This window comes from Mytilus californianus, unplaced genomic scaffold (assembly GCF_021869535.1).
Source record: "Mytilus californianus isolate M0D057914Y unplaced genomic scaffold, xbMytCali1.0.p SCAF_4, whole genome shotgun sequence".
NCBI classification, from domain to species: Eukaryota; Metazoa; Mollusca; class Bivalvia; order Mytilida; family Mytilidae; genus Mytilus; species Mytilus californianus.
Window position 1 is genome coordinate 24,581,984 of NW_026262690.1, and position 23,111 is coordinate 24,605,094.

Consider the following 23,111-nt stretch of genomic DNA (forward strand, 5'->3'; position numbering starts at 1 on the left):
ATTCCTTTAGAAAAAGTTGCAATTCGTTGAACATTTAAATTCGTGGTTCCCCTGTACCCACGAAATCCACGAAAATTGGTATCCAACGAATATTAATGAACCCACAGTATGCATTCATAATTATTATTGGGGCGTATGACATTTGCGCCGATTTTTTAAATTTTCATTCTTTCATTTGCGCCGATTTCATTTTTTCATTTGCGCCGATTTCATATTTGCTCGGAATTGCATTTACAGTTTAGCATAGGTGAGTAAATACTGGCCATACATACATCGGAAGGTCAGTCCAAATGATCACGGGAAAGGTATACTTATTTTTTCTACACACCTCAATCTTGAATGTCTTTGCAATGATATGTCTGCAATATTTATAGATGGAACTTTTATGTGCTGTCCCAAATACTTTTATCAGTTATATACTTTACACGGATGGAAACTACGTACCTCTAATTTACGCCCTCTTACCAGCGAAAGATGAACAGTGTTATGAAGTGATGTAGAAAATAATTTGCGATCTCTGCCGTCAAAAACAACTTTCCTTTGTGGCCGAGGTTATGGCAATTATGGATGCTTTTTCCACAATGTAGAATAGATAGTTGTCGTTTTCATCTGGCTCAGAACTGGTGTAGGAAAATCCAGTCTGTTGGGCTGAGCACAGAGTATAAAGACAAATTACTAGTAAGTGACATTGGTAAATGGCTATCCCAATTGATTGACAATTCATAACAGTTGAACAACTGGTATACGGAAGAGGTCTATGATGATAAATGAAAAATAACATTCACCTGTAATTTACCTGTAAAAAAATCGGCGCAAATGAAAAAAAAATCGGCGCAAATAAAAGAAAAAATCGGCGCAAATGAAATACAGATCGGCGCAAATGCAAAACGCCGTACTATTGTAAAGTATGATTTTTAAAGAATCAGTTCTTACCTAATTCATCTGTCTGATGACTTCTTACTTCAAATTCATCTGGCAATAGTGGATGTAATCGATATGCGGCAATGCAATCTTGTGTAAGCGAATATGGTACTCCTCTAATTTTTTTCGGGTTTCCTAAATCAGATGTAATAAGTTTTGTAACATATGTCAAACTTATTCATGTATAAGGGCTACTAGCATTTATAAATCATTCTGGTTCTTTGTTAAAATTGGCCATAATCTGATCAATTGAAGCATATTCTCTGACAAGTTGGCCTATTACACGAGTTTTATTTTATCTTTCAAAATATTAAAAAAAGAAAAATTGAAAATTGTCTTAAACAATCAAGAAGTGTTTACTGTGGTCATGTTTTATACTAGATCTAATTAAAAGATTTTCATCAAGGATATAATGTGAATCATATATGGTCGTCATGTAAAACAGCTGATGACCAATAAACATGTTTAATTTAACTCTAAATTACAGAGGAAAATAATTTAAACTGAACAAAATATTGCCTCTGTTTGCAATGTTGTTAGACATTTCTCAACTCAATAGCAACAGTTTAAAGTCTGCATGCATGTATAACTCTCCCATATATCCACACAACTTATGTCAAATTAGCATTATACTAATAACAGGTTTTGTCATATCCATGCTCGTGACAGTTACAGATGGATGTGTTGGACTTAGGAATTCTTTTTTCGTATTTCCTGTCTATTTGTATTAAATGATCATCGTTAGCACCAAAATTCAAATGTTTACTATATCAATGTGCAGTTTATTACCCATGTCCTTATCCTGAACGACAAAAACGCAAGCAAATGATATGAGCCTGCATTTTATATAATATTTTGTTGTTGTTTTTTTAATTATTATTGTTGGTAGTTTAAATGATATGTTCTGGTTATTTTTCACATGCAAATTTGTACAAAAAGTGCTAGTATGCACAATTAAAACGTTTGTTTACCTATAGCTCCCGGAATGCCATTGGACAACTGTGGAAATTGTTTGATTAACCATGCTGCTAAGGTTGCATTTCCCCTTGCGATCTCAATAGGAGTTATTCCGTACCAGTTAGACTTTAATCCCAACTTAGCAACATCATTTTGCAGGATAGCAGTTGTCCATTCTAGCGTATGAATTTTAGCAATTACTGCAGCAATAATGAGTCTTGCCGTGTTATACAACATTTTATCATTCCAAGTTGGATTTCGTTCTTTAAGCATATTGCATACGTAATTATCTTCTCGCGTCCAAATTACATGAAATATACCTAGTCCTACCCACCAGTTTAAGGAATTTCCTAAAATTAAGATCATGATTATAATGTTATAAAATTCGTCATTGAATGATTATCATTTTGTTGTAGATGATGGTTAAAATATAAGATTAATAATTAAGGTTCAAAATGTGCATGTTTATTATCTCTTTCTTGACATTTGCATTAGTTTCTCTACAAGAACAGTTAATTTAGCATTGTGGAAATCACTGAATTATAGAAAAAAAAATCGTGATTTTATACGTACAGTTTGGACCATGACGTAATGTATACCGGTGATTAATCAGGAACTATCATTTTAACTTACTTCATTTAATATGCAGCAAGTATTTCCTTTTCGGGCCTTTACGAGGGTCTTCATTTCTGAATTCTTTAGTTTTAGAACATTATCTCAATGTTTTAATATTTGACCATTATTCCTTATTTGTTTCCCTATTATACTCTATCCTTTACTTTTTTGGGGTACATTTCTCTGTAGATAGTCTTTATTGATTTTGTTGTACCCCCACCCCCATTATTCTCCGTCCTGTAAACCCAACCTAGACCCGGGCGAGTAAATTCTTCTAGATTTAATAGCGATAAAAATTTACCTACCTGTAATTGGTAATCCAGTCGATGGATCAATCGGTAGACGGTCTTTTGAAGTTAGTTTTAATTTGCCGTCTTTTCTTGTGCGTATACGACGATTTATTTGTTTGTTAATTCCATATAACTGTGATGCATCCCACCAGTGTGTTACAGTATTTTGATAGGTATCATAATCTTTAGAATTTCTGCAGCTGTCTGGTCTGATCATAAGTATGTCCATTGTTTTACAGAAATCTGGATCATCATCTCGAATAGGAACCTTAAAATGTCTAGGAATATACGATACAACATATTAATGTCATGATTCTTAAATCAAAAGTCAAGTTTGATTTATACGGCTTAGGCATTTATCACGCAAAAGAAAGTTCATATAGATATCTTAAACAATGGATTATTTTTCTTTATCGGATAATAATTTAAGTAACACGACCCCGAATCTTTTCCGATTTTACAAACGATGTCATGACTAATGTATTAAAAGTGAAGATCGATCTTGACAGCTTTGGCAATTAGTGTACAGAAGTTATTCCTAATAATTATCTTAAACAATTGAAAGTTCTTCTTTACTGAATCTTTTTGTTTTAACACATTGTCATGATCTAAACACGATTTCTTAAAAAGTGATATTTTTTTTTAATTTCCAGATAATACTAAAATACCACTCGACTGAATCTGTTTAAATTGTTACATATTGTCAAGGACAATAAACTACAAAAAACTGATTTTGACAGAATTGACATTTACTGATCAATAGTTATGCCCCTAAATTTTAAATTTAAATTTTAATTTTTTTCTTAGGTGATAGTAAATATTTCACTTGGCATAATGTTAAACGAATTTAAACACAATCTTATTATCATTACCATAATATGCAAGTTCGATCTTGACAGAATGGATCGATTATTTTAAGAGTATGCTGCAAGTGGGGGTATTTGTAATTACAAGATCACCTCAATCTGGTTTGTACTGTTGTGTACGATATTGATGATTTTTCAATGCTCCTGTTATCATTTGATTAACAAAAAAGGTTACGCTAACAGTACAATAGGGCATTAAACTTTGTTCTCAGACTAGAGTTCCAGACAGTGTTAGAAAAAAATTGACAAAAATATTAAGATTATGTGCTCCAATTCAATCACTAAACTTAACATGATTTCTTGGTATTAACGATATTGATATTAGTTTGCAGGGTTTTTCTTCTATTTTGGTATACTTTCCTTTTCCTCAGTTTGATTATTAAAAATTAAACGTATTTTAGAATGTATACCTGCACCTGTCGTTTTTGCCACTGTCAATCCAATCGTGGGTCATAAACTGTACCCATCCAGCTACAAGGATATTAACAATGGTTACCGGAATAAATGTCTTCCTCTTCATCAAAGTACGACTTATGTCACGTAGACTAGGGTTGTACAAATTCTTCTTTTCTCTAACTGTGGCATTCAGGGGAACATTTCTGCCTTAAATTAAAAAAAAAATCAGTTCATATTTCTGAAACGGTGGAACTATATACCAATCATAACCGTTGAAACAAGACTCATTAAGATTGTCATTTCTATTTTTAAAAGACTTATTTTCATTATTTTAAATTATTTCATTAAGGACAAAACAACTGATTTTAATTGTTAATTGATGGTTGCTGTATGTCCAATAAGCAATATTATGAATATATAACACTAGAGAAGTTAAAAATCATGTTACAAAGATGAAAAAGAATAAGAACGGATTAAATGAGACAAAATTTACTCTCTGTCGAAACGAATGGAATGTACAAGTATTTATAATACCAAAGAGACGAATTTTCTGAACTCCCAGGAATAACGCTTGTGTTTGGCTCAAATTGAAAGACATGGTTTATATTGCGTGGGTTGTTACTTACTCGCATTTACAGATCTTCTCTTAAAATAAAACACGTTCTTCGCGTTTATTTGCTAAAGCATTTTGTATGCGCTTTTGAATGTCAAATTCTCGCAACTTTAGAATATTCTCAAATTCGATGACTGACATAACAAATATTCATTCTAGGTACTTAGATGCAAAAACGAAACGAAATCGTGTCCCTGTTGTCTAATTGGTTTAATTTCAACAAACCAGATTCATTTGTATTCCAGTAATAATTATTTAATTAATAATGAATGTCGACGAACAATTACAGGTTATTTCCAATACAGTTCAAATGTCATTAAAATTGTTCTTTTTTGTCTAGACTCAATTTATTCTTATTTTAGTTGCGTGATGCATATAATTAGTAAAATAAAAATGTACTTTTCACGACCAAATGATAATCAAAAGTTGCCCATTTTTATTTCGTCAGTAAAAGATTGGATGTGTAAGAAAATATTTTATTTTTAACATAAATATCGGGACTTTTTGTTCCTATGAAAGGGATCCAAAGAAAAGGCTCATGGATCCAGATATTTTTAACATATTTACCTTGACATTGGGTTCAATGAAAGGGCTCCAAAGATCCAGATCCAGATCCAGAGGTAGGGATATGGGTTCCAGAAATGTTGGGTCGTGACTCTTTAGGAACTTGCACGCTAGCAAGTTAAACATTAGACTCGGCTTGTCGCTATACAATTAAGCAGGGGATAGCGGGATGGTCAAGCCATGATATAATCTTTATCTTATTAAGACGTGTTTGTCCTAAATGTGCATGTAATATGACTCGCTGGCTGTTTAGCAGTCATATTTGAATCAATCAAATGGTTCTCTAAATGGAATATATGGTTCTCTAAATGAAATATATCATTAATAGGAAGAGCAAGAACTCACCTGAGAAAAGTGTGACGGAAATATTTGTATTACGAACAAATGGGCGGACAGAAAGACGAACCGACAGACAATTTAAATGCAACAATATCTTCCATTATTCATCCACTTGTGTGGAGATATAAAAGTTTATAAAGGGGGAAAACAAAATTTGTTGAAATATTAGCAATTATGAGATTCTGCACTAAGAACTCACCAAAACGATAATAAAGACTTCCCGATGCTGGATTTTCATAATCGTTACATAGTCCATCCAATCGTCGGGATTTATTGCGGCGCTTGGAACAACCATATCTAACTTTTCTTCCTAGTTTTCCTGAAGAAATAAAGTTTTCGGTGTAAGTCGAGTACTAAACCAAAACAAACGGATAGACTATAAATTAACCTAGTGTTCATACTTGTATATTTGCCATGTACTTAATATTAATTCATTGTATTCATTCTATGGCACAGTGTACCGTTTCGTCACCTGTTAGGGAGATAACATTTGATTTTTATGGGGGAGGGGGGGGGGGGGAGGGGGGGGGGGGGGTGCTAGGATAAAAAATTTTGTCCTGCCTTTTTTTTTTTAGTTGCAATCTCTGTCCTGCCTTTTTATTTTTCAATCTGGTCGGTCCTGCCTTTTTTATTTGTGTATCCTGACTTTTTTTACATAAATTGTCATCCTGCCTTTTTTTTTTGCCAAGTTGCTCATCCTGCCTATTTTTTTTAACTTAAAACTCCTGTCCTGCCTTTTTATAAATTTCATCCTAGCCCCCTCCCCATAAAAATCAAATTGTAGCTCCCTTACATCTTTTATTATGAAAATAAAGGGATGGAAGCGTATTCTCTGAAATGGTGCTGTATGTCTTTTAAAATCTTTTTTTGTTCAGATACTAGGATCTTGCAAAATAAAATATTAAAATGGCATATACTAGTAGAAATTGAATAGTTTTATCACTGTTGAAATACAATTTTAAAAATAAGAATAACGTGGTATACAAATATGATTACAAAAAAATAATTACCTTATTAATAATAAAAAAGGTTGACTTACTGATCGAGTTTGGGTTTGTTTCGGTTAACCTACTTTTAGCAAAGTAACGACCCTTGGACTCTCACTTTTAAGATGAGTACATGAAAATTGTACTAAGAATATTATTTTTTTGTAATGTCGGTTCCGTTCCAGTTGAAATTCCAGTTTACTTTTAGCAAAAAGTCTGCAGACGGGACATTCATAACGTTTTGTCTGGCACATTGTGTTTGCATCATAAAAAAAAATGGTTTAAGGTGCGCATTTGTGTAGAAGTATTCATGGTTTCCTGGATAATAAAGTTTTGAAGATACCAAGAATATTAAAAGTAAGCAATATATTATTAAAATCCTTGAATATACCTTTAATTGCAATGACTACATGTGATTTTAAATGTTGTCACATTTTCACAAGCAACATCTATACATGACATTTTAGTGAGGGATTTATAATTCTATTTTTTTTTTTAATTGAAGAATAAAGCACGAGACAAATTGATATGCCCGGATCCTTTTTTGTTTGTTGTCAAATATTCGCCAGGTGAAGTGAACCTAAATTGGTGTAAACTGCTTTATCTGCTAACATTTAGAGTTGTCTATGACTAAATGAGAACATTTTCTAGAGCATTCTTTGATGGATAGTTGTACTTGTTCTGAAATCTGAAGGAGTTGGCATATGGAATGCTTCTTGTCAACCATAGCCAGAAATTAGTAGTACTTTTGCTAATCAATATTCATAATATGTAAATGAGAATTGTACCACGTGATAATAGGTTGAACTGGACTGGCTTGATATCATCAAAATCTTTAAAACACGGATATTATAAGTTGCCCGTCACAGAGTCCTTGTTTATAATCACTCTGATATTTCCGTAAAGTTGTCAGGCGGTCAAAATCAAAACAATGAACCCGAATTTAGTGAATTTTTCGTGTTTTTGTGAGTTTATTCTTCTTGAAATAGGGGCATTTTAACTTTACGTGGGAACCTAGAGTTCAACGACTACACATACAAGGTTTGGACTTGCTTATTCTTTGGACATTCAATTTTCAAGTGTCATCCCCGCAACCTGTTTTTGTATTAACCTTGTTAGCCAATTTTCAACACGAAGTTTGCAAATTTGACGTTTCAGCCATTTTAGCCTTTATTTTATACTGCAATGTTAAAAACCTCTTGCTTCGATTTTCAAAAAAGCTCAGGAACCTTGAGTTTTGCAACGACAGTCATTATGTTTCGTTTAAATGGTGTATATTGTTGTGTATATTCATTTTCTGTCCCCGCAACCTGTCTATCACTTAAATTAAAGTTAAAACAGACATTTTTTTTCAAAATTCCCTATCATTTCAATATAATTTCCGTGACCCGTATCCGATTTCTTTAGTATAATATTCAAATAAGCAAACTGGCGTTGATTTCTGGATATGACGATAATGTCCATAATATCTTTCTACAAAACGCGTTTCTTTTTTTAAATTATAATAACACTTTTGATCTTTCGTCAGAGGAATTGATTAAAGCATGAAATTATTTAAATGTTATACTTTGAAATGGCTTTTAAATATAGAAAATACCAAAAGTTCGTAAAACAACATTACCTTACACTAGAAGCATTCACAGCTTTAGTGTGAACTGTTGGATGACTGTTTTGACGAGGTTTAGCCAGTCTTTTCTATTTATCAAAAGGTATTAGGGGATTCCTAAAATATAATAGTAATAATATTAGTTACATAGTGTTCTAGTGACCTACTACGATATATTTGGGGTCAGTAAATCCCATATGAAATTTACTGACCCCGTATATATCGTAATAGGTCACTAGCACACTGTGTAACGAATTTATCGTACCGAATATCTTAACATGTGGCATTTAGACTAGTGGCCTATCAAAGTGATCAAGTCTTCAATATTAAGAACCTACTTCCATTGGTCTATACATACACAAATGCCAACAATAACAACTTGTTAGCTTTTAATGTGTTTTCTGCATTTATTTCAATCGTTCGTCATCAATTCTTCGGCTGGTGAAACCTTTCAGATTTTTCCTCAACACCGTGTTGTTTTTACAAAGGGACGTAACACCACTACTAACCGTGTATTGAAAAAACCACGCCTACTAACCCCATATGAAATATTAACGGTCTCAACGCGGTTGCTTTTAACCAATCTTATTCCTAAAAATGTATAGGAGGTAAGATAATGCAATATGAAAGAAATAAATAAATGACAGAAAAAAAGACAGAGTACACGAGTAATTGGTGTCAATGGAGCATAAATTCATTTCGTCAGAAAGTGTTAAAAAACAAAATACCAATCTTTGGATCCAAACAGTTTCTAAGTCGTCTCTGACCGTATGATTGTTCTGTGCTCTCTGTGGTGTAGCTGTCAATTAAATTCTCCTTTTGGAGGTTTTCTTGTGATGCCGCTATTGAGACCACGTCATAGGGATATGGATACTGCCACCAATTAGAAGATACTTAAATAAAATGTGCATCATTCAGTATAAGTCTAGATTTTTATATATAGAACATCTACATAGTAGTCAACAATCATTCTTACGTGGTTGTCGGATCGTTAAAAGTTTAAAAGTGTACGAACACCAAAACAATTATTTGAACCCGTTACGTTAACATTAGCGAAAATCATCAAATGTACAGCATCAACTGCTTAAACTTTCAGTAAAAGATTGCGACGTAAAATTCAAGATTACACAATTAATAAAATCCTTATGGTTCAAAGAATAATATGAATTAAAATGCCCATAGAGTTAAGGATTGGACTGTCTTGGAAAAAAAACAGGATATAAATTTTAGGGTAAAAAACAGCATCCGATTTTACTTCCGGCCCAATCTCCTCAAGAAAAAAACATAAATAAACACACACACAAAAAAAGTCACTCCCGAATGCACATACTGGCTGAACTGTACATGGCTTTTCACAGGAACCTGTATTCTAGTGGTTGATTTTGGTTGCTGACAACCATAATTGTATTTCGAACACACTATAAATTCAGTTGCAATTGGTTTTACACATTATATAAACACCAAGCACAAAAAGACAAAGGACACACAGTACCGTTCGAAAGTACTCGCAACTACCGAAAGATCATTCAAAGCCCATTACAACTAACAGATAAACCATGGTTCCAAGACTAAACTAAAAATGCACGCGTCGTCGTGCTGAGTATACCCCAATTTGTTATCTAAAATATCGGCAAACAGGAAGTAGATCAGATCCAAAAAAAAACCTTTCATGATACGTGTGAGAAAAGTGTGACAGAAATCTGTTAAACGAACGAAAGAACGGACGGGCAAGGTGAATGTAATGAACTGAGCCCCATCCAATAGAGTGGAATTATAATACCATTAGTACACATCTTTAACAATTTGAGAAAAGCATGACCTTGCGCAATGCCAAAATATAAGTATCGCCTTGGTATTGGCCCATTAGTGCTCATAACTGTGTAACAATACGTATCTAGTTATATAAAAAAGAAGATGTGATATGATTGCCAATGAGACAACTCTTCACAAGAGACCAAATGAACTATAGGTCACCGTACGGCCTTCATATGTTTATTTTATTAAAACAAACTCAGTGTTAGTAATTATCATAGTTCCTGCAACTAGTTATACATATAACCGATCATTTCTAATCTGAAAATATTAGACAATCCTGAACAAACGGATTTAATCAATTAAAACATAATAAGAAATTTACTTCTTTCTCAAATCCTTAAATACAGCTTGAGTGTCCTGGATATTTGTCAGACTATACCCCTCAAACCAAAATTCAAAATACGACGGGAATTTCGGTTTGTTTGATTGCTGCTGTCAGTGTAAAAGTGTAATATTGATTTTTTTGATTGAGTTAAGCCATTCCAATTGATATTTTATAGTGTGTCTTTCTATGTTGTGATGTTACACTGTTGTTTCAGATAAGGGAGAAGGTTTGGTACGATTAAAACGTTTAATCCCGCTGCAATTGTTTGCACCTGTCCTAAGTCAGGAATCTGATGTTCAGTAGTTGTCGTTTGTTTATGTGGTTCATAAGTGTTTCTCGTTTCTCGTTTTTTATATAGATTAGACCGTTGGTTTTCCGTTTGAATGGTTTTAAACTAGTAATTTTTTGGGGCCCTTTATAGCTTGCTGTTCGGTGTGAGCCAAGGCTTCGTGTTGAAGACCGTACCTTGACCTATAATGGTTTACTTTTATAATTGTGACTTGGATGGAGAGTTGTCTCATGTGCACTCATAACACATCTTCCTATATCTATTAAAAAGTGAGTCCATTTATCAGTAAAATACAGAATGTTAAAAAAGATTAAAACTTTCTCTTTAGATGTTATTTCTTGGTCTTGACGATTAGCTTCTGTCCAAGTTTCATAACAATATATGAAGGTTAACAAACTTATCATGTCAAAAAATTCTAATCCCAGACTGTCAGTAAATGTTAACTGTAAAAAAATCCATCTATCATAAAAATACTGCAAATGAAAATATATTTTCAAAATTGTGCTTCAGACATTATCTCTTAATCATAAAAAAGTTTCATAAAAGTCTATGAAAGTTTGACAAAGTAATTGATGTGTAACAAACTTTAACCCCAGACTGTATCTATTTGTTAAAAAAAAAAAAAAAAACTAAGTCCATTTATCAGTAAAATAAGGAAAAATGAAGATAAATATTTTCAAAACTTTGATCTGGATACTGTATTTTGGTCATAAACAAGCTTCTGTCCAAATTTCATAAAAAAAAACTAAGTTTATTTATCAGTAAAAATTTGTAAGGGGTTCCGCGGAACCTGGGGTCTCGCCTTTGATTGCTGCTGTCAGTGTAAAAGTGTAATATTGATTTTTTTAATTGAGTTAAGCCATTCCAAATTTATTTTCAAAATTTTGCTCTGAATACAATATTTTGGTCATAAACAAGCTTTTGTCCAAATATCATCTAATTCTATGTAGGTTTGACAAAGTTATTGATGTCCAAAAAAACTTTAACCACTGACTGAACCTAAATGTTGACGCCGCGGACGCCGCCGCCGACGACGGAATCTAGGATCGCTATGTTTCACGTTCGCAAAATAAATTTAGCAGCCTCGACAAAAATGAGGAGATAAGGTATGATGGTCAATGATACAGCTATCCATTAGAGTTAAAATGAAGTTGAAGTATTATTCCATCAGAAAGTTGTATTTTACCTTCCTTAAAGCTCAAATATCTACGCAAACTGATAAAATGTGTTAACAGAGTATATTTAATCTCGTCTCCGTGAGAAAATATAGAATTTCTTATAATATAATAATTATTCACTGTGGTTGAAAAGAAAGATAACAAATAAATTTTTACATTCATTAGACGAAAAATAGCAATACTATCATAATATAACAGTTTACCGAAACGTTGACCAGTGAACTGATATAGAACAGAATCCTTGTCGAGAACGTTCAAAACAGTAAATAAACATGACTTTGATATGATTTCTGTTCCATGAATTCCAATATTAAGATGAACTCACCAGTTAAAGTAGTCTTGGTATACTACTCTACCGATCTCTCAAAATCGTATATTTATATTAGATAAAGGTCTAAATTCTGAAAACTTAAAGAGGGGCACCAGCTATGAAAGTCACGCCATGATTTTTTTAAACCCATGAAAATGAAGTAGCTATATAGATATCAAAGAAAAAATATGTTTCGTGTCATTTACAGGAATCTAATAATTGCAATTAAGAGTAAAAACTCATCTGTTTTTGTCATCTGTTAGACCAGAGCTAATTAATTATGCAAGAATGTACTCTCACATCCGGACCGATATCCTGTCCCTTCTTAAGCACGAGTTCATTAATACGAAAAGTAATATCTTTTTGATTTCACCCAAAAATTCGAATTGAAATTCATTTCATTTGCCCGATACAGTTTTTCTCCTTCTAAATATTGTTTTTTTTTTTCTGCTCAATATTTGTAATAATCAATTTGTAGAATTATTACACTTTTAAAAGTGTCGTATGAAAGGATTTTTATTTAGAGTTAATGGAAGGGGTACTTGTTATTATTGAACTATTTGAAATTCCTCTCAAATTTTGATAAATGTTATCGACTAAAATGCCATTGTTAAATGAATAAAACAATTGATCAAAAATTTGAAAACAGTTGGTTTAATGTTTGCAATACATTTATACATATTGTAGCAGTTGTTTATGTGTTTATATTATTGTGTTTTGTCATTTCTACGTTTATTCTATCGTGTACATTATTTGGCCTCTAGGCTGACCACATTTGTTTACAGTGTTTTTATTCTCCCGTAAAATCTCTGTACTCATCTTACTTTTTGAATAACAAAATTGCTTAAATCATGAATATGACTTCTACTTGTACTTCAGACTCACAATCTAACTTATTTTATGATCGTATATCTAAAAAAATATAATTGTAATCACGTGCTAGACTCATTTACACGTTGCGTACATTAAGGTGAGGTTTTTGTAACTTCGTTACCAATTTAAGTTGATTGAGGCCTTTTAGTTCCTCCCTAAAGTTATCGTGGTCCAGGCATATCTCGCTATTACTTCTTTATGATCTCTTGTATTTTTAGGCAAATTTGACAAAGTTGTCGGTTTAGCTCAATTACATGTTGCTTTGGTAAACACGTTTTCTTAATCAATAAAACCTTGAACGCTTAAATTTCGCATTCATTAGGTTAATCCTTGGTAATGTGAATAAGAGGCAGGTTTGCAAATGAGTTTTTGTCGGACTGAGAAAAATAAACTTCTTTTTAAAAAGTATATAATTGCAAAAAGATCGTCAAAATTTGCACAAAACAGTTTTTATTCGTATTTTATATACACAATGTACTTTATTCTTTCAAAAATGGTGAACCATTTTGTTGGTAAAACCCGTATATATTGTCGCTTCAAATGATATTAGTATTGTTACCTTTCGTAGATATTGTCGCTTCAAATGACATTAGTATTGTGAGCTTTCGTAGATATTGTCGCTTCAAATGACATAAGTATTGTTACCTTTCGTAGATATTGTCGCTTCAAATGACATTAGTATTGTGAGCTTTCGTAGATATTGTCGCTTCAAATGACATAAGTATTGTTACCTTTCGCAGATATTGTCGCTTCAAATGACTTTAGTATTGTCACCTTTCCCAGATTTTGTCGCTTCAAATGACATTAGTATGGTTACCTTTCGCAGATTTTGTCGCTTCAAATGACATAAGTATTGTTACCTTTCGTAGATATTGTCGCTTCAAATGACATTAGTATTGTTACCTTTCGTAGATATTGTCGCTTCAAATGACATTAGTATTGTTACCTTTCGTAGATATTGTCGCTTCAAATGATATTAGTATTGTTACCTTTCCTAGATATTGTCGCTTCAATTGACATTAGTATTGTTACCTTTCGTAGATATTGTCGCTTCAAATGACATTAGTATTGTTACCTTTCGTAGATATTGTCGCTTCAAATGACATTAGTATTGTTACCTTTCGTAGATATATATATATTGTCGCTTCAAATGACATTAGTATTGTTACCTTTCGTAGACTTTGAACACTAAACTTCCTGTTGAAATCTGTAGATTGCAAAATAATCAGTTTCTTGTACTGAATAGCAACCCATCAGTAAACCAGTACTCTGCTGATGAAATTTTGATCGACACACCGAGACTAACAAAGGAAACAAGGAAGACTACAGAAGTAGAACCCGTTCGAAAGGGTGCCGAGGGTCGATCAGCAAAAGAATCAGAAAAAGATGCAGATGGAAGTAAAGAAAGAAAAAAGAAACAACTTGAAACTTGCAGTTATACCAATAATTTTATGATGAGAAACAATCCGTCTGAACTAAATTAGTAGACGTGCAAATTTATTAGAATAATTAATAAATGCCTAGAATCTCCAATGTAACAATCTTGCATTTGTATTTATATTTTATACTATCTGCATTTTAATTAATGTGTGCATGTCTCTATACCAGTATTCTTTTGTTCACTGGAATAAAGATTGATATGTAGATGTTACAGTGAATTTGTACAATTAGAAATAAATAGTGATTTTGTAAAACCCCTAACAGTTTTAGTGATTTTTAAAAATCCCTGAAATTGTTAAGAATTTATAAAATCACTGAAAATATTGCTAGCGATTTCTTAAAATCCCTGATTACAGGTTTAAAATTCGTATCAGAAATGTCTTTCGACATACTGAACTACACAAAGAATTCAATATGTCAGGCAAATTCGACATTTTTTTCAAAGGGGAATATATAGTACAAGCTAGTTATTTGAGCATGATTTGAGAATGAAAATTCAGAACAACTACCAGATGATATTGTAGCAGTCATTTTTCTCGTTGAGAGTCAAACCGCCGATTTGACTTTAACCTAACGGAATGGCAAATACTCGATCACTTTAAAATGGCGTCAATTTAAAAGACAGAAATTGGCGACGAAAAAGAGGATATCAAAAAGCACGTCAATATAGAAATTACCGTCGACAACAAACCTTCTTCTCTCGTAAAAAACAACAGTCAGGCGACCCGACATCAAAAACGGAGAAGCTGGAAACAACCGCGCCACCCCTACATGACGAAGTTTGGAAATACCTAAAATCATCACTGATATGGAAACAGGTACACCAGTCTCGTCTAAATAAGGAACCCATCAGTAAACCAGAACTCTGCTGATGACATTTTGATCGACACACCGTGTCTTACAAAGGAAACAAGAAGACTACAGAAGTAGAACCCGTTCGAAAGGGTGCCGAGGGTCGCTTCAAATGACATTAGTATTGTTACCTTTCGTAGATATTGTTGCTTCAAATGACATAAGTATTGTTACCTTTCGCAGATATTGTCGCTTCAAATGACATTAGTATTGTCACCTTTCGCAGATTTTGTCGCTTCAAATGACATTAGTATGGTTACCTTTCGTAGATATTGTCGCTGCTAATGACATTAGTATTGTTACCTTTCGTAGATATTGTCGCTTCAAATGACATTAGTATTGTTACCTTTCGTAGATATTGTCGCTTCAAATGACATTAGTATTGTTACCTTTCGTAGATATTGTCGCTTCAAATGACATTAGTATTTTTACCTTTCGTAGATATTGTCGCTTCAAATGACATTAGTATTGTTACCTTTCGTAGATATTGTCGCTTCAAATGACATTAGTATTGTTACCTTTCGTAGATATTGTCGCTTCAAATGACATTAGTATTGCTACCTTTCGTAGACTTTGAACACTACACTTCCTGTTGAAATCTGTAGATTGCAAAATAATTAGTTTCTTGTACTGAATAGCAACCCATCGGTAAACCAGTATTTTGCTGATGAAATTTTGATCGACACACCGAGACTAACAAGGGAAACAAGGAAGACTACAGAAGTAGAACCCGTTCGAAAGGGTGCCGAGGGTCGATCAGCAAATGAATCCGAAAAAGATGCAGATGGAAGTAAAGAAAGAAAAAAGAAACAACTTGAAACTTGCAGTTATACCAACAATTTTATGATGAGAAACAATCCGTCTGACCTAAATTAGTAGACGTGCAAATTCATTAGAATAATTAATAAATGCCTAGAATATCTAATGTAACAACCCCGCATTTGTATTTATATTTTATACTATATGCATTTTAATTAATGTGTGCATGTCTCTATACCAGTATTCTTTTGTTCACTGGAATAAAGATTGATATGTAGATGTTACTGTGAATTTGTACAATTAGAAATAAATAGTGATTTTGTAAAACCCCTAACAGTTTTAGTGATTTTTAAAAATCCCTGAAATTGTTAAGAATTTATAAAATCACTGAAAATATTGCTAGGGATTTCTTAAAATCCCTGATTACAAGTTTAAACTTCGTATCAGAAATGTCTTTCGACATACTGAACTACACAAAGAATTCAATATGTCAGGCAAATTCGACATTTTTTTCAAAGGGGAATAGGCAAACCTATTTTTCACATCTCTAGTTAGAATAAAGTGCATGGGTTGCGTGACATGTGAATCAGCAAGTGAATATTCCTGCTCAGGGTTCGCAATCGCAACACATTACTAAATTCTCCTGATATGCCTTTACTACTTGCTACAGGAAGACATGGCCTTAACCAATCAAGTAATATGAGCTTGTTTTGTCTTTTATGTGGGCCTTTAGCATTATGTAGTACAATTTCATCATATTTTTCCTGTTTCCATGTATTACATTTTAATTTTCCCTAAAACACTTGAACACTGCGCTAACCTTGTATATTAAATAGGAACTTTTTGGGTGTTACTTCTGTAGGCTTTTGTCTTTTTTAATGAATGTTTTGCACAAAAAGATTGATTATTTTACAAATTCCCTGAATTAAATCAGATAATCCGCAAATGAAATCCTATTAGATCATTATCGTCACCGGCATTGTTTTAATGTTGATTTTCTCGACTTTTTCATAAGAGTGAATGTTCTTTTGTTCTCATTCATCGGTTTAGCCACTGTATAAAACAAACATATTTGATATATACTATTGCTTCAGATTCTATTATTTTTATATATTTAGATTGATATTATAACATACAAAATTCACAGTACTATAAAATGAAATATATGGGTCAAGTGAAAAACTTATCTAATTAGTAATGATAACAGAGAAGGCATGTTTGAATGACAATGTTTAACTAACAGTACTTGACGACTGACTTTACAAGGGGATCCTAAAAATGAATAACTTCAAAAAATTTCACTTTCTCGGGTAATAAGTTTTCAACCTCTGAAAGTATTTAGTCTGCCCTTCCACGAAATATCTAATGATATTTCTTTTAATTATTTTATTTAACTTTTCCCCAGACAACTGATCAGAAAACTGTTTCAAGTTGACACTTGTCTTTTAAAATACTACTTTCATGCAAGAATCGTTATGAAGTGGATAAATTTGTCGGTTTTTAAGAGCTAAGTTGACAGCATGTCATCCCTACAATGGCTTCCATTTTTACGAATAAAAGGAATAGGTGGCGTAATGGGGAGATAGTTTTAACGAAGTAGAACCATGACTATCTTTCTAATGAGTCAAAATAAAAGGGTTGTTTGAATAACAAAAAAAAGCTTCGTGCTACTACAATTGTTAAATTTGGAGGTGTTTTTCTTACTTGTATTCTATTTAAATTTTGTTTTACTTATTTCTAATTAAAATATAGGCTATTAACTATTTTATTCATGCAATCTACTTAAAAAAGAAAAGTGTGACACACCAACTACGGGCATTAAAAAGATCCACAAATAAATTATGTCGTTCAGGGCTATCAGTAAGAATTTAAGGGGTTTTGGGACCCATGGTGAATGGTGTGTCACACTTTTCTTTTTTAAGTAGATTGCATGAATAAAATAGTTAATAGCCTATATTTTAATTAGAAATAAGTAAAACAAAATTTAAATAGAATACAAGTAAGAAAAACACCTCCAAATTTAACAATTGTAGTAGCACGAAGCTTTTTTTTGTTATTCAAACAACCCTTTTATTTTGACTCATTAGAAAGATAGTCATGGTTCTACTTCGTTAAAACTATCTCCCCATTACGCCACCTATTCCTTTTATTCGTAAAAATGGAAGCCATTGTAGGGATGACATGCTGTCAACTTAGCTCTTAAAAACCGACAAATTTATCCACTTCATAACGATTCTTGCATGAAAGTAGTATTTTAAAAGACAAGTGTCAACTTGAAACAGTTTTCTGATCAGTTGTCTGGGGAAAAGTTAAATAAAATAATTAAAAGAAATATCATTAGATATTTCGTGGAAGGGCAGACTAAATACTTTCAGAGGTTGAAAACTTATTACCCGAGAAAAGTGAAATTTTTTGAAGTTATTCAGTTTTAGGATCCACTTGTAAAGTCAGTCGTCAAGTACTTTTAGTTAAACATTGTCATTCAAACATGCCTTATCTGTTATCATTACTAATTAGATAAGTTTTTCACTTGACCCATATATTTCATTTTATAGTACTGTGAATTTTGTATGTTATAATATCAATCTAAATATATAAAAATAATAGAATCTGAAGCAATAGTATATATCAAATATGTTTGTTTTATACAGTGGCTAAACCGATGAATGAGAACAAAAGAACATTCACTCTTATGAAAAAGTCGAGAAAATCAACATTAAAACAATGCCGGTGACGATAATGATCTAAACAACAATCGTACATTTTAAAGAAATTATTTATCAACCTGTATTATTAGAAACATACATGCAAAGACACTATGTTTTACGTTAATTATTTATAGAGATTATTGCATTAGAAGATTGTGAAACTGAAATCTAAAAAATATTAATCTTTGCTGCATATTGATAAAAAACAAAAATGGAAAAAAATCATGAACCTTTAAAGTTAAAAGATCTTTTACGTCAAAAATTCTCTGAGTAAAAAAGTAAAAGTCATGACTGTGCAAGTTAAAATTGAAGATATATATTTTTATAAAGTGGGTTATCGTTAAAATATTTTTACTATATTTTATACAATTCTAAGAAAAGGTTGTCCCGATTTCTGTAATGTATTTGCGGTCTTCTCGACCTATTTACTTTCATTGTTTACATCACGATAAGGTCTGTTTGAATTTGAAGGTAACTTAATTTCCAAAGTGTTAATCTTTGCTGCATATTAATCTATTCTATTGGATTTCCCCCTTTAACTTCTCTGATATAGCTGCATACATATACGGATAATTGGCGTGTTCCAGAGAGACATACAACCAGTAAAAAAAAATTTGAATTTGGTAATCCTGAAATTTATTTACATAGCAAAATTTTAAACCAATTTTAGACAAGCTCCTACAGCCTGATGTACTCGTCGTTTGTTACTTCAGAAGGGAAATAATAACATTATAGGAACATTTTGTTTAATTTCAGTTACATTTTACTGTAACTATTTACCAGCACGTTTTCCTATAAATTTATAATTTGCCTCCTTGCTAAAACGAAACAAACATAGAAATGATAAAGATTTCTGTGTTAACAGGTGAGGTCATATTTTGTCACTAGATTTCCCAATGTATACGTTTTCAAGAATAAACTGTTTACTTCGGCACGCCTGAACATAAAAAAGTGTACTCGACTCTCTCTTTTCGATGAAATTGTTGCCCATTTTTAGGATTTTTTTTCACAATAAACTGTCACCGGGGGCAGAGATGCAAATTAATGCTTTATAAAGATTATTCTTTTCTCTTTCTGTGGATTTTTTTCCAGCGGAATTTAAGATTATGCACAAAAAAGATCGACGTGTATTTGTTCCTACCACAATTGACTGTTTTGTGAAAATTTGTCTTTAATTTAAAAGTTTAAAAATATATCGAAGTACCATACTATAATTTGAATGAAACCACGTATATAAGATGTAAAAATCATAAATTATGCACTTACATTAAATTTGTAAATCCCATAGAAACATATGTAAGCAATTCAAATATACCAACTTGGCCTTTTTTTACCTTCTCTTATAGTATCGTTTCTTTTGTTTAATTGCAACTGGATATCACCCTGAAAGGTATTTCACTAGACCCATATACTTCATTTCTTGGTACTGTGAATTTTTAATGTTAATATCTCAAAATGTAGTCTACAAATATAAATACAATTGAATTGAAGCGAAATGATGTACCCTATATTTTAGCTTTAAGTGTTTTCAAGACAAACAGTCAACTCAAATACGCCTAACATAAAAAGGTGTACCCGATTTTCTCTTTGATCATTTCTAGGATTTAAAAAAAAAACTGTTGATGGTGGCAGAGTTATAATTTATTACTTTTAAAAAAATCAATCTGTTATCTTTCTGAGAAATTTAAGGCGTAATTTAAGCTTATATATATGCACATCAACGATCATCATATATTTGCTTCTATTATAATCGACTGTATTGTGAAAATCTGTTTACAAAATTTTACAAAATATCTCCATACTATAATTTGAAATATAAGCACGTATATAAGTTGCAAAAAATCCTTAATTATGTATCTAAAGGGGCTCAAAAGTCATGGCTCATACTTGTTCAGAAAAGCAAAGGGAAATTTGGATTTTTCAAATTTCAATTTTATGTTGAAGGTCTATTGGAATGATAATTTTAATATTGCAACTACAAATTGTTTTAATAAAGACATTTAAGATACTAAGTAAAGTGATTCAATGTACCAAAATATTTTCATAATATTGATTTTCATGTGATCCAGGTGGACAGTGACTACTGCTCCCTGTTTAAAAGGGCCAATAAATATGAGTAGTAGGATGGGACTGGTTTTATGCAAGTCGACAACCCAAGGAGGATAAGAGGGACCAATATAAGGCATTCCCTGCCCACTTGTGACGTCACCTGTTGCTCCTGTTGAGGCTGCTGCTGTTTAAATTCGTATTCATCTTTCAGAGACGAAACTGTCATTACCTCGTGCTCATTAACAATCCCACAGATCGTTTACACCGTCATGACCCTGGGAAGACAGATGTTTCCGTCTAGGTCGGACTTCTATCTACGGACAGTTGAAGAGGCGACGAGCAGACCATACGGATTCCTTCTGGTTGATCTGAAACCCGGAACGACAGAATTGGCAAAGGAGTCGACACATCTGAAGATATGGAGGGCAACAATAGTTCCGACACTGAAAGTACAACGTCAGATATGATGGATGACATAGAGTATCTAATAGATTGTCGAGATTGCGGACTGGTCTTTGAACACTTTCAGGGTTAAGAGGAACATAATTATCGAAAGAAATTAATTCGCCTACCAATGTCTGGAGAGGCACTCGAGGCAATTTTGAGGGGAACGTCGGTCACCGTTTGCTGTGCAGACGACTTACCAGCCTATGTGGATGACATAAAGCGTACGTGGTCAACACGGACAACTGCAATCAAGAAGGAACTCATTGGGTGCCTTTCATTTTCCCATATCGGGACCGCCCAAGTTTTTGGCGATGTAAAATTCAACTCGACTTTTCGGAAACATGTGGACTATACTGCGCTTATTACGTGAAAACGAGATGTCAGAGTATCATGATAGAAGATATATTAAATGACTTTTTATCGGACGACCTGGATACCAACGACTAAAAAGTCATTGCCTTATTTTCATTCTGATATTTTGGAACACAATCGTTCTGCTTTGATGTAATATTGACCATATCAATACTTTTGCTCATATCATGTTTTTTTTTTTTTATTTATTCCGTGTGTATGAAAACAACTTAAAGGCCACCGTATTAAATTCAAACACATCTTTCCATAGATCAGGTGAACATGTGTCGGTAGTGTCACCTACTTGGCGTTTACCAATCAATATTAAGATCAGGGTACGAATAAATTTCGGTAAAAGAAACATACAAAATACTTTTCTTCCGCTTTTTCTTCTGTTAGCGAACGAAAAAGTTGTCTTGAGTTTTCATAATGACAAAATTAGAATTAAAATGAGGTGTTATGTTGTGTTTGAGAAAAAAATAGATATACATATAAGAAAGTATATTGACAGCCTTGTTGAATAACACGTCTATAGGTCTGTTTCATAGAGAAAAGGGAAGGTCCTGTTGCTCCTGTTGAGGCTGCTGCTGTTTAAATTCGTATTCATCTTTCAGAGGAGGGAACTGCAGCTGTTGCTGCTGCTGCACGTGGTTGTTTTTCATATGTCTTCAAAAATCATGTGACCAAGAATAAACGCTTCTATGTTACGTTCGACTCCAATCTCAATTGAAATTTGAGTTAATGGTACTAATAATTATTTATGTTTCAGCACAAGGTATTATTGAAGTATATACCATTAGATAATCAGCGAAATTAAATATTTCATTTCCATTTAAACAAAACATAATTCTTCTATGAGGCAGCCACATAAACGAAAGCATTTAATTTATTAAAACCACACATAAAACCACAACTTCAAATATGACCAAAGGGATTTTTGAAAAACATTTTAACCGTCTGTTCAGTTTACTGAAGAGTCTCAAGTACATATTATTCATGTAAAAATTAAGTAAAGGTATGACACTCACAAGGCCTAACATACTTTTAAAATTATGCTGCAGTGTTTAATTTTATCATGGGGCCTGGGTGGCCGATTGGTCTAAGTAGTGGAACTACTGTTTTACTAGCCTGTCAACACTGTCCGGCACGTGACAGGTGCGTTGGACTCCAATTTTGATTGAAATTCGAGTTAATGGTAATTATTTATGCCACAATTTAAAACTGCATGCTCCGATTTTCATTAACATCTTTTTTTTTATGCACAATTTCAGGTCAATATGATAGCATTGCATTGGAGCCTGTTGTATAGTTTTCTGGCAGACTGGCTCTTAATTAGTATGGACTATAGATTGATTTATTACAACGGCATAATAGGCTATAGAAGCGATATAACGTCTGAACAATTTTTCGTTTTAGGACCGTGCAAGACCTTCATGGGTAGTCAAGGTCGTTAAAAAAACCTCATTGTCGTCGTTTTGGGACATTATTTTACCGAAACATAAAGTTGGACCAAATTTTACAAAGAAGATGAGTTATGCAATAATTATTCAAACTATGTTTTA

General features: G+C 32.7%; 1 protein-coding gene across 1 annotated transcript in view; it reads right to left on the reverse strand.

Moving 5' to 3' along the window:
* Positions 1-3,743: 3,743 nt before the first annotated feature.
* LOC127699265 (uncharacterized) overlaps positions 3,744-23,111 on the reverse strand; it is a 40,558-nt gene continuing 21,190 nt past the window's right edge. Inside the window, exons 4-5 of the mRNA XM_052203016.1 lie at positions 4,178-4,252; positions 3,744-3,793 (exon numbers count right to left, since the gene is read on the reverse strand). Of these exons, the coding sequence (XP_052058976.1) occupies positions 3,744-3,793; positions 4,178-4,252 (125 nt within the window). The remainder of the gene's footprint in view (positions 3,794-4,177; positions 4,253-23,111) is intronic.